Genomic DNA, 14,815 nt, shown 5'->3' with positions numbered 1-14,815 from the left:
AACTTACCTAGGACCTGTTGGATATTTTCAAGGTTTTCCGCTACGCAGAGTTTTCGTGGGGGTCTAGGGGACAACGCCCCCTAGCAGAGTCCGAGACAACGTCTCGTGGAATTTTTTTCTGGTTTTACTTTGGAAAACCTAGAAGTTTCTATTCAAACTTGAACAGACGCGTCTTTTCCTATAAGCCACCACTAATGGCTTTTGGAAGCGTCTATTGGTGATGAAACGACATTACCAACATGCATGAATATCACTATAAGTAGCGAAGATGTTCTCCCACTCTTCACATCAATTCAACCTGTTTTCTCTATTTCTAAAGCATCATCAGAAACCTCTCTCGTGTGCTCTTTATTGGGTCAAGGGGTACAAACCTTGAATCCAATTTTATGTTGTAGAGCTTTCATTGTATCCTGAAGGCATTATTTCGCATACCTGTTGTTATCGCCAATTAATATTGGGATGATAGTGATAGGCACATTTTTATGTCTTATATAATCTCAATTGTATATATTATTAGTGCTCGATTTTATATTTATTATGGCTTTTTATGTCCCTGTAGGTATTTTTGGAGAAATAAGCTTTTGCGGCGAAATTGGCTAAAAAGTGGTTTTTGCGCTCGTGGGAGAAAATTACTATACGGACTCTCACTTTGGATAACGGGTAACCTAATTACTAAGGGGTGACCCATTTCCAGGCATCTGCTAAAGGGAGACCGGGACTGGATAGGGGAAGGTCACATTTCTTCACGTTTTCAAACATTCGTTTTGGCGGGAAACTATGGGCAGCGAAGAACAATTTTTAGGGTTCGAATTTTGGAGCAGATTTGAAGAGATTCAATCGCTGGAAACAGTTGGGATGAAAGTGATTAAGCTAAACATGGATAGTGTAAGTGATTTCACGAAGCAAATTGGGCTGGATAAGTTGTGAAAAGAGAACAAAGTTCAACAGGGAATGCTGTTTTCACGGGATTCTGTTGGGTCCAGTTTTGGCAATTGCGTGGAGGATTAGGGAGGATATCTTCTCTTATTCGATTCCCTTATATCTTGGGAAAGTTTGGTAACAACAGAAGACGCGTACGAAGAGTTTGAACAAGGATCAGCAGCCGTGTAGAAAAGAAAAGTCGTGACTTGGAAGAAAGGAAGAAGAGGAGATTTTCTCGGGATTTTTGGAGCTGATTGGGTATATAAAGGCTGGTGCGAAGTGAGAGAAGATTATCAAGTATTTGGGGTCGAGCAGGGACCAGAGAGAGACCGGAGGAGCGAAGAACAGGAGTTGCAGGAAAAGTTTCCTGCTGTTGCTGCTGCTGCTCGAGGAGGAAGTAGAAGACGAAGAACGGACCCTCCAGGGCCGTCGTTCTTCAAACAGTGCTAGCATCAGCAGACTTGCGTCGTTATTCAACCGCAGCGCTGAAGTATTGTTCTTCATCAGAAGTACGTATCGTTCTTCTCTGGACGCTTATAGAGGGTCGTAGTTTCATTGTTTTATATTTTTCACTCTTTTAATCATATTTTGAGCATCAAGTATGTATTTTGAGAACATGATTATTATGAGTAGCTAAACCCCAATACTGGGAGATGGAGGAAACCATTCTTTATGCATGAGTAATTCTATTTAATTCTTTTATGACTATTTGCACTATTATGAGTTGATTTATGATTTTTCTTGATTATTTGTGATTTATCTGATGATGTATGCTTAGTCTAGGAACTCTTGATGCATCATGCTTATGATTTACATCTAATACTTTATAAAATCTATTTTCGCAAAGAAAAGAGTCGATATTTGTTATCAATATAAGCTATAATTGTCTAGAATTAATATTTGTTTTGCATGAGTGTAAGAATTGGTGGAATCCTGAGTCCTAGTATTTCTTGATCCTGTGACAAATTTTATATATATTTTTGTTTTAAAAATCTTTTCAAATCCGAGCAACGAACACTTTACTTACCACTACAAAACTACATCAGATAGAAATAATTGTCTAAAAAAAATCTATTCGAACCTTAAAAATTAGAAGTACAACAATTTCTCAGTGTTTAATTCATCCTCTATTTGAACCCATTTTCCAACAGGATCCTCAACAGTTCTCCACTAAATTAGAAACAAGATCACCTCATTTCTCATTTTGCCTGAAATCAAGTGATTGGTAGAAAATATTCACGAAGAAAATAAGGAGAAACCAATATGTACGGACACCCCAGACATAGGGCGTTGTATATAAAATAATGTGCAAGACTTCTACGGCTGATATCTAAGACCCTCGCTCATTGTAATAAAGTTTATATAACATGCAAAATTAATGATGAACACACAAAACAAGAAAAAAAAATCCAAAATGACTAAACAAGATTAACTTTTCCTAATGGAGTCTATTCTTCTTCCAATAACCTCATTGTTGATCATACCCTTTCTTCTACTCATCATTGTTAGTCTGACTCTTCCGATACTACTGAGTAAACCAAAGGATTTGAACAGTTACAAGTTTCTTCCTACCCCTCCAAAGCATCCCATTTTGGGTCACTTATACCAAATCCGCAAGCCTCCACTTCACCGTGCTTTATGGGAACTCTCTCAAAGATATGGTCCTAACATGCTTCTGTATTACGGTCGTGTACCTGTACTCGTAATCTCTTCGGTCGAATCTGCGAAACAAGTCTTGAAAACCAATGACGTTGATTTTCGAATTAAATCTTCTTTGTTGGTTAGCATTCAACGTCTTTCGTACAATTATCTAGACGTCATATTTGCACCTTATGGAGAGTACTGGAGAGAGATACGAAAAGAATGTGTTCTTGAATTTCTTAGTGTCAAGAAAGTGAAATATTTCGGGTTTGTGAGAGCAGAGGAAGTTGCATATATGGTTGATGGTGTCTCTAAGTCATCTTATTCTAATACTCCTATAAATCTATCTGAGAAAGTAAGGTCACTTTCTGCTCAGATCGTCTTTCGGATTGTTTTCGGAAATGGTTACGAGATTAGAGAATTAGCAAATGGTAAATTTGAAACTCTTTTCGGAGCTATTGAAATGGTTGGTAGGCTTTCTGCGACCGACGTTTTCCCGATGGTAGGTTGGATTATCGACAGGCTCACTGGATCGCACGCAAAACTTGAGAAGAGCTTCCACGATTTGGATGCCTTTTACGAACAAGTCATCAACGATCATCTCAGGCTTGATGCGAGGTCGAAATTGGAGCATGAGGAAGATCTTATAGATGCTTTAATGAAACTAGAAAAGGAGCAGTTTGGATCATTTGGTTTCACCAAAGCTCATATCAAGGGAACTATTACGGTAAGTACGTACACTCGTTTAGGGATATATATTTTGTATCACATCGGTATATATATGTATTTTTCTTAGTTTGATCTTTTTATTTTCTTGAACTTTCAGAATCTTTTGAGTGGAAGTGAGAATACTTCTATTCCGATTACTTGGGCAATGACAGAACTGATTAAGAACCCTGACTCCATGAAAAAAGTGCAAGAAGAAATCCGGAAGTTCCTAGGAACGAAGGGAAAGGTGGACGAAGCTGATCTTGAACATTTTATTTACCTGAAAATGGTAGTGAAAGAGACTCTACGACTTCACCCATCTTCTCCGATACTGATCCGGGAACCAAGTACTGAGAACGGTAAGGTTAACATGTGCAAACTAAAATCTAAAACGATGATCCTTATAAACACATGGGCGATGGGGAGAGATCCTGAGTACTGGGAGAAACCAGATGAATTCCTCCCTGAGAGGTTCATCGATAACTCTATTGATTTTAGAGGGTCAGATTTCGAGTTCTTACCGTTCGGAGCAGGTCGACGGGTATGTCCTGCGATTAACTTAGGAATCGCAATGGTGGAGCTCGTACTCGCAAATTTACTATACAGTTTTGACTGGGTATTGCCAAGTGGGATGAACAAAGAAGACATAGATATGGAAGAATCAATGGGTATTAACGCTCGGAAGAAAATACCTCTTTTACTTGTACCCATCAAGTATAATTGTTCTCCATGATTTCTGTTTTTGACTGTGATTTATCTCATTCAAGAACCAAATGGTCTGAATCATATTGGGAAATCATGTGTAGGAAGTTCTTTTCATGTCCATTTAAACTTTAAAACTTCGATGTAATAAAAGTGTGGGAATCTGTTTTACTTTCGATTTAAGAGCAAGTCTTATGGTGGAATCCAAACTATTTCAAGTGTGGAAAAATCGTGGAATGTCAAGTCTAGTGGTTTCCAAATTGGGTCTTTCACAGAAAATCCAATCAAGATTCCATGGTTTCGTGGAATCCATCTGAACGCTAATAAGAATAGCGTTAAACGCAATTAAGAATGGAGCTAAAAAAAACGCAATTAAGAATTGCGTTTTTTTTTATTCGTAGATTTAAAATTAGTTGTTGAAATCTAACGGCTGAAAAAAAAGCTTCATTCTTAATTGTGTTTTTTTAACTCCATTCTAATTGCGTTTTTTTTTATCCGTAGATTTAAAATGAGTTGTTGAAATCTAACGGCTGAAAAAAACTCCATTCTTAATTGCGTTTTTTTAGCTTCATTCTTAATTGCGTTTTTTTAGCTCCATTAAGAATAGCGTTTCTACTATTTCACCATTACACTTGCGCTTCCATCCACAGTTCCAATTGCTGAGGTGGCGTGGAAGATGGAAGATGGATGGATTCCACCATAAAACTTGCTCTAATAAAGGTGTGACAAATCAGTAATAACGTTTATGGTTGTACACGTAGTTTTTTTTTTTTGGAAAATGGGTCATTTGTCCAAATATTTTTAAAACATGGTTCTAATGGACGAGTAAAAATTATTATGGGTGAAATGGACAAAAAGAAAATAGCAAGGATGATACTGGATTCATCCCCGCTTAAACTTAAAAAATAGCGAGGATGAAACTGGATGCATCCTGATATAAATTAAAAATAAGAAAAAATATTTGAAAACGGATAGGATGAAACTGTTTACATCCTGACTATTTTAACATTTTTGTCCATTTAAACAGTATCAAAACCTAGATGTCTTTTTCACCCATAAATTATTTATTTTGGTCTTTTTAACCAAATTTGTGTTCTTTTTTTCTTGTTAGTGTTATATTTTTGTGCTCTCAAAATAAAAATTGATTAGAATTTAATCATTTTGTAGAATGTTCAAACCCCATTATGAGTAAGAGTAACCTTATATAACAGTTAAAATTCGGATCAGTACATGACAAGTTAAATTTTTGACCGGGTGTGTATTCTTTTTCTATGTCTGTAAAATAATAGGAAGGGAAAATTTCAAGAAAGTATGTTCATAGTTGGCAAGTTGATACAGCGCGAGTAATGTCAAGTGATAAGACAGAAACTCCTCGATATAAAGTTACTTTGCTACCTGATCAGCTGACCTTGACAAAGAGCAGTTTTGTATTTAAATATTTTCAGGTTTTGGAGGGATCTTCAGTCTTTACAACCTCGTGGTTTACCTTAAACTTACTGCTCCTTCCCACTACACCTACTCCCCAAGGGTAACAACTTGAGAAAAGGGTGATGGGCTCCAAAGGGGAAGCCAAACACAAAAAGGTTTATATAGATAAAGAGATCATTGAAGCAGCTGTATGTCTCTGTACCTGTTTTATCTTTCTTCTCCAAACTCTCAGTTTACTAGAAACAGCGCAGGAAGAACATGGAGGTTTTGCCCACTTCATCTCCTGTGTTCATGGTACACAGGAGAGAACCCGAATTTATAGCTCCGTCTAAACCCACACCTCATGAATTTAAGTACCTATCAGACATCGATGATCGAAAAGGTCATCGTTTCCACTTTCCTGCTATTTTCTTCTATCCAAGCAAGACTGATGATGCTTCTACGGCTAGTACTTGTAAAGGAAAAGACCCAGTGGATGTTATTAGGAAAGCATTAGCCAAGGTACTCGTTTTCTACTACCCACTTGCCGGTAGGCTTAGGGAAGCCCCCGGGGATAAGTTAATTGTGGAATGCACTGGTGAAGGTATAATGTTTATCGAGGCTGATGCTGATGTTTGTCTAAACCGATTGGGTGGTGGTGATGCCTTAAAACCACCATTTCCTTGTTTGGAAGAACTCCTATATGTCCCACCTGGTTATCAAGATTTCCTGAACTCTCCTTTGTTGTTCATTCAGGTGAGATGGTTATATAAATTCAGGTGAGATGGCCAAATTTTTGGTTGTCTCTACATTCATTCTGAATTTCTAACTGTAAACTGTGACAGGTGACTCGTCTTATCTGCGGAGGTTTCATCTTTGGTGTTCAGTTTAACCACACCATTTTTGGCGGTCCAGGTCTAGGCCGGTTCATGATAGCTCTGGGCGAAATTGTTCGAGGCGAAGTATCTCCGTCTATCCCTCCGGCTTGGCAAAGACACATACTCAATGCTCGAGACCCGCCACAAGTCACCTTTGATCATCGAGAATACGATGCGACTATGTCAGACAACAACACGCTCCCTCTCTTAATTCCACAGGAGATAGATTACCGTTACTTCTTTTTTACCGGCAAAGAAGAAGGAGCTCTAAGAGCGCAGTTACCAGTTCATCTCCAGGCGTGCAGTGCCTTTGAATTGCTTACAGCATGTTTGTGGAGATGCCGCACAGTTGCACTCGGTTCGGATCCCAAGGCTCGAGTACGTGTAGTGATGGCTGTTGACACACGTTGGAAAATTAAACCACCACTGCCGGCAGGGTATTACGGGAACACGATGGTGTATCCTGCAGCAGTGTCAACAACTGAGAAGTTGAGTCGTAATCCATTCGGTTTTGCTGTGGACTTAGTGAAGAAGGCTAAGAACGAAGTGAATGGAGAGTACATTAGATCAACAGCAGATCTTATGGCGACAAAAGGGAGACCTATCATTTCTACAGAGGGGACCTATTTCGTCTCAGATGTGAGAAAAACTCCAGATGAAATGATTGATTTAGGATGGGGAAAGGAATTATACGGTGGATGCGCCATAGATAATCAATGCGCAACTCTTTGGATGTCAAGCTTTTACATGTCTTATAGGAACAACAAAGGAGACGAAGGTATTCTAGTTCCGGTTGGTTTGCCAAGGCTGGCCATGAACAAGTTTGTTGTTGAGATCCAGAGCATGACCATGATAAAACCAAGTGTTCAAGGCCTTCATCCCAAGACTTCCCAGCTCACGAGCTTAATTTATAGAAAGTCTGCACTGTAGAAAATTAATTATATGTGTGCACAAAACCGGACTTGCATTTATGTAACGAGTATCCGGCAAGCAGAATATTCCAGAATAATTTGAGAAAGTTGACGAAAACACCCTTGTCGGATGTCGTTAGTTCTTGGCGCACATTTTGGAGGAATTTAGAGAGAAAAACAGAAACACAAACGAAACAGACATAACGGAGAGAGAGTGTAACAAATGAGAGAATAGAATAGAGGTGGTTGGTTGTTGTTTGATTTTTCACACAAAATCCAAAATTAACCAGAGAAAATAAAGAAAAAAACCAGAAATCATTCTCTCTCTCTCTCTCTCTCTCTCTGGGATTCATAATTGTATTATAGATTTGTTGTATCGTCGATTTAAATCCTTCTGTGGGGTCTTACTTGTTAATGGGGACGCTTCAGAGCTTGAGAAAAGCATATGGAGCCCTCAAAGATTCCACCAAAGTTGGCCTTGCTAAGGTCAATAGTGAATTCAAGGTTTGAGCAATGCCCATTATTTTGATTATTTATCAAATCAGAACCCCTTTTGGTGAATTCATTTGATTTTTTATTTTATTTTTGGATTTAATTTGGTTATATGGTTTGGCTGATCATTCAAGGATTTGGATATTGCCATTGTCAAAGCAACAAATCATGTGGAGAGTCCTCCAAAGGAAAGACATGTTAGAAGTGAGTTCCTTTTCTTTTATGTTTTTTTTTTTTTTTCCAATTTTGATTTGAGATTTTGATTTTACATTAACAAGGAGGTGGATTTGTAATGATTTGATTGTATTTGCATGTATTGATTCATGAAACAAAATGACTATGTTTTTCGCGTTATTGGTTTTGTCATTGGCTTATTTTTCAGTGCATTTCATTTCTGTGGAGTTATTGGTTGAAGCTACATTTGTTGATTTTTCTATGTTGTTGCAGAAATCTTTTCCGCGACTTCTGTTGTTCGTCCACGGGCGGATGTAGCTTACTGTATTCATGCATTGTCAAGAAGATTGAATAAGACCCGCAATTGGATCGTATATTTCTTTTCTCTCTTTCTATACTTGTGTCTTTGGAATCAATTTCATTGTTATTACTTTCATTTACCTTATTTGGTTGGTGTTTTTTAACTTAACTTATGTGTCGCCAATCTGCAATTTAAGCCGATTTTTTGATTTTTTTTCTTCACAGGTTGCATTGAAGACATTGATAGTTATTCATAGGACATTGAGAGAGGGCGATCCAACGTTTAGAGAAGAGTTGTTGAACTACTCACATAGAGGACATGTTCTTCAAATATCCAATTTCAAGGATGATTCCAGTCCTCTTGGTAAGTGATTCTCTTCTTTTTTCCTAATTTGTGTCGAAGTTTTTGGTAAAGGGGATAGGATCCCTTGACACAATCTAACCCTTGGTATACCAAAAAGCTTAAATGGACTATATTTTTGGTGATGCAGCTTGGGATTGCTCTGCATGGGTTCGAACATATGCTCTCTTTCTAGAAGAAAGATTGGAGTGTTTTAGAATTCTAAAATATGACATAGAGGCAGAACGTTGGACTAAATCACAGAAAATGGCCAAGGTTTGTGCTCCCTATTCACAATAACTACGGATTCAAAATAAGCATGGACTTGCTTCCTAAGTAATTTCAATTTTTAAAATCTTTATGTTCCAAACCGAAATATGTCAATAGGGTCATAGCAGAACAAGGCTTCTAAGTAGAGAAGATCTATTGGAACACCTCCCTGCACTGCAGCAACTGCTATACCGGCTTATTGGTTGCCAGGTAATTACTGGTACAAAACTCCTATTCACAGTTTCTGACTTTGCAATACCAACAGCTCACTTGTTCTTTCGCTTTTGCAGCCTGAAGGAGGAGCATATCATAACTATCTTATTCAGTACGCATTGGCTCTGGTCCGTAAGCTGCTGAACCTGCCTACATTTCTCTTTATTATCATTGGTGTACGCAGTTAGATTACACAAATAGCAAAACCTCTTACAAAACATTGTTTTTCATGTTTCTGACTCTAATTCTGTTGCTAATCTTAAACCCCGAAAACTCATTTGGTAAGAGTAGTTGTAGCAATGCAATATCTCAAAATTTGTACTTGGTGTGGTATTTTAGGTACTAAAAGAGAGCTTCAAATTATATTGTGCTGTCAATGATGGCATTATCAATCTCATGGATTTGGTAAGCTTAAAAACTTCAGTATCCCATTAGTGCCGTTCCTTTTCAACTTAACTTTTCGTGCATAACCATTTCACTGTATCTTGCTGCAGTACTTTGACATGACAAGACACGATGCGGTTAAAGCTCTCAATATCTACAAAAGAGCTGGTCAACAGGTTTGTGTAACCATTTTAGCATTCATAAGAAAAGAGGATCGTCGACTTCTGAAAGTTATTTATGATCCTAATTTGTTTTTTGTTTGCGCAGGCTGAACACCTTGCTGATTTTTACGAGTTCTGCAAGGGGTTGGATTTGGCTAGGAACTTCCAGTTTCCAACTTTGAGACAGGTTTTTCTTCATTTGGTATTATATAACTCGCAAGTTCTGCTAATTAGTCAAAATTTCCTGCTTAAGTTTTGCATCCGTTGAACTATTTTTTTCTTCCAATGCAGCCACCTCCATCATGTCTTGCAGCAATGGAAGATTACATAAGAGAAGCACCTCGTACCGGGTCTGTTTCAAATAAAAGACTGGTTAGTATTTTCTCCATACTTATGTTTCTATGGCGGGTTCGATTCTAATGTTTCAATTTGTCAAATTAGGAATATCATGAGAAAGAACAAGTAGAGGAGAAACAAGAAGAACCTTCACCACCAGAGGAGGAAAAACCTCCAGAACCAGAAGAACAAAAACCAGTTGTAGAGGAAGAACCGCCTCAACCAGAACCCGAGCCTGAACCTGAACCTGCTCCTCTTATAGATACAGGAGATTTTCTGGTTAGCTTACGTTTCTCTCATATTTCTCCTTGTCCTGCCATATTTCAGTTCGAATAATTCTTCGGGAAACCATTTTCTCTCATACCAACTCTGGTTTTATACAGGGGCTAAGTGAGATAAATCCCAAAGCTGCTGAACTTGAAGAAAGCAATGCACTTGCCCTTGCCATTGTTCCGCCAGGTTATCATCTCTCCTCTCCTTTTATCGTCTTTAATGTGTTGTTTCGCATGTGATCGCATTTCTTTAAGCTATCTCCATGGTTCGCGGTTTATGTTTATACTTATTTCAGGATTATGTCACTGATTCTTCATTTTATTGACAACTTTACAGGAGGTGGTCCTCAGACAAATCCAGGAATGTTAGACTTCAGAGGCACAAATGGGTCAGGATGGGAGCTAGCACTTGTTACCCATCCTAGCAGCAACACCGCCCATGTTGCTGAGAGCAAATTGGTATGTCACTTTTGTCCTTTTTGAAGTTCAGAAATTTATTGCAAGTGTTATAAACAAGTGTAAATCATGTTCAAGGTCTCATTTTTATCATTTTTAGGGCGGCGGGTTCGATCAACTGTTACTTAACAGCTTATACGAGGATGCGACGAGGAGACAACAGCAGCAACATCAACAACAACAGCAACAAAATATAGGTTATGGTTATGGAATGGGAGGTAGTATGCAAAGCCCATATGATCCATTTTCAATGTCAAACAATGTAGCCCCTCCACCTAATGTTCAGATGGCTTTAATGGCTCAACAACAACAGCAACAGCAAATGATGTTTCACCAACAACAAATGCAACACCATCAACCACAGCAACCTCTGATGTTAATGCCACAACAACAGCAGTACTTACCACAGTATCCGCAACAACAAATGGGATCGTCTAACCCATTTGGTGATCCATTTACGTTCCCCCAACAACCCGCGCCGCCACAAGGGCACCAGCGATTGATCTAATAATGGCTAGTTCTTTTTTGTTTTTGTTTTTTTTTAATGGCATTGCATTGATTCTTTTATTCGTTGAGGAAGTTTTAAGAGGTGAAAAGAATAGGTGGAAAATGTGTTCATTTTTTTTCTTGTTGTTGTAAAGTTTTAACTAAAGGGGTTCTTATTGTATTCTCAAAATAGCAAATGTAGTTACTTTACCCTTTCCTATACTGACATCTGAAACAGATGCTAAAATCCATTGCTTAAACATTGGTAACTTAATGTATTTATTCATAATTCTTTTGTCAATAATGCGTTTGGCAAAGTTTATTTCGTTTGGTGGTTAATAACTAATCCATGTGCACACACAGGTTCTAAATGAGAGGCCATTAGCACACACAGGTCTATCAAATTTATAACCGCCAACCTGCACTTTTTGTATTTTTGACAAATTGTTGATAATCTATACCGTTTCCAGTTGGACAATACTGAGAAATCATGTTAGACATTGTAAGAAAAAGGGCTGTCACCTTTAACCAGTAAATCAACGTTTTCAGATAAAAAATTTCGATTTGCTGGGTTCTTCGGGGCCAAGTAGGCAAAGACATATCCGGCTTTTTGCATACAATCAATGCCAGGATCACATAACTTATATACCTCATCTGATGCGCACTTTAGTTTCTTATTTAAACCCTATGACCAGAATCAAACTGAATAAGTTAAAAATTTATTCAAGAAAAATACTCCGTTTCAAAATAATAGGCAGGTTTCTTGTGTAATTTGTACATGAAACCTATAGCTGTCAATTAGTAACCCGGCCCGCGGGTTGACCCTAGCCCAGCTTGTTTCAACCCGGCTTGGCTGGGCTTGTTTCCTAAACGGGCGGGACTAGGTCTGTTATATCTGACCCTAATAGAAAACAAGCCGGGCTAGGTCTAACCCGCGGGTTACCAGCCAACCCGTAAAATTATGATAATAACCTGTTATCGGAGGTATCGGTAGTATTTCACCTGCTACCCAGGTAACCGGGTACTTCTCATTCTTATCTAAGTTTTCTAAAGAAAGAGAAATCAGAAAACTTCTCTTCAAGTTTTAGATCTGGACTGGAGTCTGGACTGGAGGCAGAGGTATTCGTGTTCGTCTCTTTTTCTAACTTAAAACTAAACAAGGTTGTTTTTTCTATTCTGAGTTCTAGATTAGATTTTGATCTTTAAGTTTAACTATAATGATCTTTTTTTTTTTTAATTTTCTAACTATCTGTTATTCTGTTTGATTTTCAGGGGTTAGGGTTAGGGCTTTACTCGTAATCAAATAACCAAGTTTTATCCTTTAGGTTGTTTTTTCACTTCTAAGTTATAGATTAGATTTTGATCTTTAAGTTTAACTTTAATGATCTTTTTTTTTTTAAATTTTCTAACTATCTGTTTGATTTTCAGGGGTTAGGGCTTTCTTTAGACTACCGTTGAAGAAGAATAGGAAAAATTGGCCGATGATTTTACTTCTACTTTCCTAATCTAGGTGAGTAGTTCTAAGTTTTTAATGCATAACTTGTTTTAAGTACTGTTAGGTGTTTGTGGAAATGATTCTTAGAACCCCAATCCCCTTTTCACGAATTTGTGTCATTTATTGTTAACTCATGTCTCTTAATGTCAATCTATCTCTTAATGTCAATCTATAATAAATTAATAATGCATAGCTTGCTTACGTTATGCTTGTGAATATTTATTTGAATTACAAAGGTTTACTGATTCTGAAAATGGAAATGAACTCCATATGCAGCATGTCAGATCAGAAAGCACATGTTTTATTTTGGCTTACATGAAAGTGTAAAAAAGCATACTTTTGTTGGCTTTGCCTTTGCCAGTTTGGGATGTGTACTTGTTGGGATTTTAATTATTGACAGCTCTAGTCCCCTGTGATGTAGCTCAAGGCTTACTAATTTTGATTTTTGAATTCTTTATGTAGCTTCCTAAAATGTCACTTGAAGAAGACCATGACGATGTCATGAGTGAAGAGGATATCACAGTAGTAGAGTCGATGACAATTCAAGAGCATGCTTCAAAGAAAAGGAAATTTACATCAAAAATATGGAATGATTTTGATTGGTCACGAGACAAAGATGGTAAAGAAAAGGCTACGTGCAAGCATTGTGGGAAGGAATATGCTTATGACAGTCAGAAAGGAGGAACATCAACTATGTCAAGGCATTTAAAGAAGTGCCCTAGACTGAAGATGCAAGATGTAGGGCAACTTTTGTTATCTACAAATAATGGAGAACTGGCTACTCGTGCACGCAAAATAGATCAATCAAAGTTTCGGGATTTAGTTGCAAGACTAATTATTGGTAAAAATCTCCCCTTTAATTGTGTAGAATGGACTGAATTTAGGGAGTTATGTAGTTATCTGAATGTCGATGTTGAAACCATATCAAGGAATACTACAAGGTCTGATATTCTTAAAATGCATAAGTTCCAAAAAGAAGTTATTCGCAAGAAATTACAATGTGCTCCAGGTAAAATATGTCTAACATCATACATGTGGACCTCCGTCAGCACCACTGGATACATAAGTTTAACAGTACACTTTGTTGATCAAGATTGGGTATTGCAGAAGTTTCTTTTAAATTTTTCTCCACTGCCACCACCCCATACTGGTCAAGCACTTTCAGATAAGTTATTTCTGATGTTAAATGATTGGGGAATTGAAGGAAAAGTAACCAGCATCACTTTGGATAACGCTGCATCAAATACTTCATGTGTTAAGATAATGAAGAGTCGATTCATTGCAAGGAATGTTATGTCGGATACTGGGAAAGAAACTTTCATATAAGGTGTTGTGCTCACATAATAAATCTTATTGTAAGAGATGGACTGACAGAGATTGATCCAGCAGTAATCAAGATAAGGTTAGCAGTGAAGTACCTTAAAGGTTCACAAAGAAGAAAACAAAATTTCTTGGATACTGTCAGCGATTTAGGAATGTCAGTAAAGATGGGTGTTCGACAAGATGTTAAGACAAGATGGAATTCTACTTATCTTATGTTGCAAAGTTGTATTTCGTATGAAAAAGTCTTCACTCATTTGAGGTTGGTGGACCCTGACTATGCAGAGTCTCCTAATGGGGAAGAATGGGAGCAAATCAAAGTGGTCACGAAGTTTCTCAAGGTCTTTTATGACCTCACGACTCTATTCTCTGGAAACAAGTATCCTACTTCTAATTTTTATTTTGATGGGGTTTGTCAGATTAAAGTATTATTAGATCAAGAGACAACTAATGACATTGAGTTCATCAGAAACATGGCGAAGAAAATGCAAGAAAAATTTGCCAAGTATTGGAAAAAATTGAGTCCAATATTGGCAATGACAGTCGTTTTAGACCCTCGATTGAAGTTTGAATTTGTAGAGTTTACTTTAGAAAAGGTGTATCCTGTTGAGCGTGAAATGAAGAAGGAAGTTGATATTATTAGAAAAAGGATGGCGGCACTCTATAAAGAGTATCATACGGCGTCAACTTTAAGAGGTTCGACAACCAATGAAACTCAGAATTCGGGTACTGTAAATGGTGGGAATTCTGGACGCAATGGAAGTGCTTTTATGCAGGTGATATTTCTTTAAGTTTTAACTGCTTGAACATTTCTATAACTGTCCATATAGAACTGGTAGTTAATTGTTGAAGTTTTTTGATGCAGGAATTTGCCGCTGCAAAAAAAAATGGTGGTCAACAATCTGACAAGTCAGAACTAGAACAATATCTAAGTGAGTCATCAGGATC

The 14,815-nt window shown here is 37.6% G+C and overlaps 4 protein-coding genes across 5 annotated transcripts; all 4 read left to right on the top strand.

Moving 5' to 3' along the window:
* The first annotated feature begins 2,345 nt into the window (after nucleotides 1–2,345).
* On the top strand, nucleotides 2,346–4,109 carry LOC113362131 (cytochrome P450 71B36-like). Its single transcript, XM_026605109.1, has 2 exons — nucleotides 2,346–3,289; nucleotides 3,389–4,109. Exons 1-2 carry the CDS (start codon nucleotides 2,363–2,365, stop codon nucleotides 4,001–4,003), a joined length of 1,542 nt encoding a protein of 513 aa, XP_026460894.1. The 5' UTR covers nucleotides 2,346–2,362; the 3' UTR covers nucleotides 4,004–4,109.
* A 1,506-nt stretch (nucleotides 4,110–5,615) lies between these two features.
* Nucleotides 5,616–7,257, top strand: LOC113358697 (benzyl alcohol O-benzoyltransferase-like). Its single transcript, XM_026602337.1, has 2 exons — nucleotides 5,616–6,135; nucleotides 6,225–7,257. The coding sequence occupies exons 1-2, from the start codon at nucleotides 5,659–5,661 to the stop codon at nucleotides 7,185–7,187; spliced, it is 1,440 nt and encodes a 479-aa protein (XP_026458122.1). The 5' UTR covers nucleotides 5,616–5,658; the 3' UTR covers nucleotides 7,188–7,257.
* A 179-nt stretch (nucleotides 7,258–7,436) lies between these two features.
* Nucleotides 7,437–11,341, top strand: LOC113358696 (putative clathrin assembly protein At5g57200). 2 transcript variants are annotated; one of them, XM_026602336.1, is made up of 15 exons: nucleotides 7,437–7,672; nucleotides 7,795–7,864; nucleotides 8,108–8,205; nucleotides 8,360–8,498; nucleotides 8,626–8,750; nucleotides 8,862–8,954; nucleotides 9,035–9,085; nucleotides 9,297–9,362; nucleotides 9,452–9,517; nucleotides 9,609–9,689; nucleotides 9,794–9,874; nucleotides 9,944–10,117; nucleotides 10,222–10,297; nucleotides 10,448–10,569; nucleotides 10,667–11,341. In XM_026602336.1, exons 1-15 carry the CDS (start codon nucleotides 7,583–7,585, stop codon nucleotides 11,072–11,074), a joined length of 1,740 nt encoding a protein of 579 aa, XP_026458121.1. In that variant the 5' UTR covers nucleotides 7,437–7,582; the 3' UTR covers nucleotides 11,075–11,341. The 2 variants fall into 2 exon arrangements, with proteins under 2 accessions (XP_026458121.1, XP_026458120.1); XM_026602335.1 differs by having other exon boundaries at nucleotides 9,609–9,704.
* A 1,677-nt stretch (nucleotides 11,342–13,018) lies between these two features.
* LOC113360672 (zinc finger BED domain-containing protein DAYSLEEPER-like) lies at nucleotides 13,019–13,873 on the top strand. Its single transcript, XM_026604157.1, has one exon. It carries the CDS (start codon nucleotides 13,019–13,021, stop codon nucleotides 13,871–13,873), a length of 855 nt encoding a protein of 284 aa, XP_026459942.1.
* The last annotated feature ends 942 nt before the right edge of the window (nucleotides 13,874–14,815 follow it).

This window comes from Papaver somniferum, chromosome 3, assembly GCF_003573695.1.
Source record: "Papaver somniferum cultivar HN1 chromosome 3, ASM357369v1, whole genome shotgun sequence".
NCBI lineage: Eukaryota > Viridiplantae > Streptophyta > Magnoliopsida > Ranunculales > Papaveraceae > Papaver > Papaver somniferum.
The sequence above is the reverse complement of the archived record's forward strand: the minus strand, read 5'-3'. Positions and strand labels throughout refer to the sequence as shown.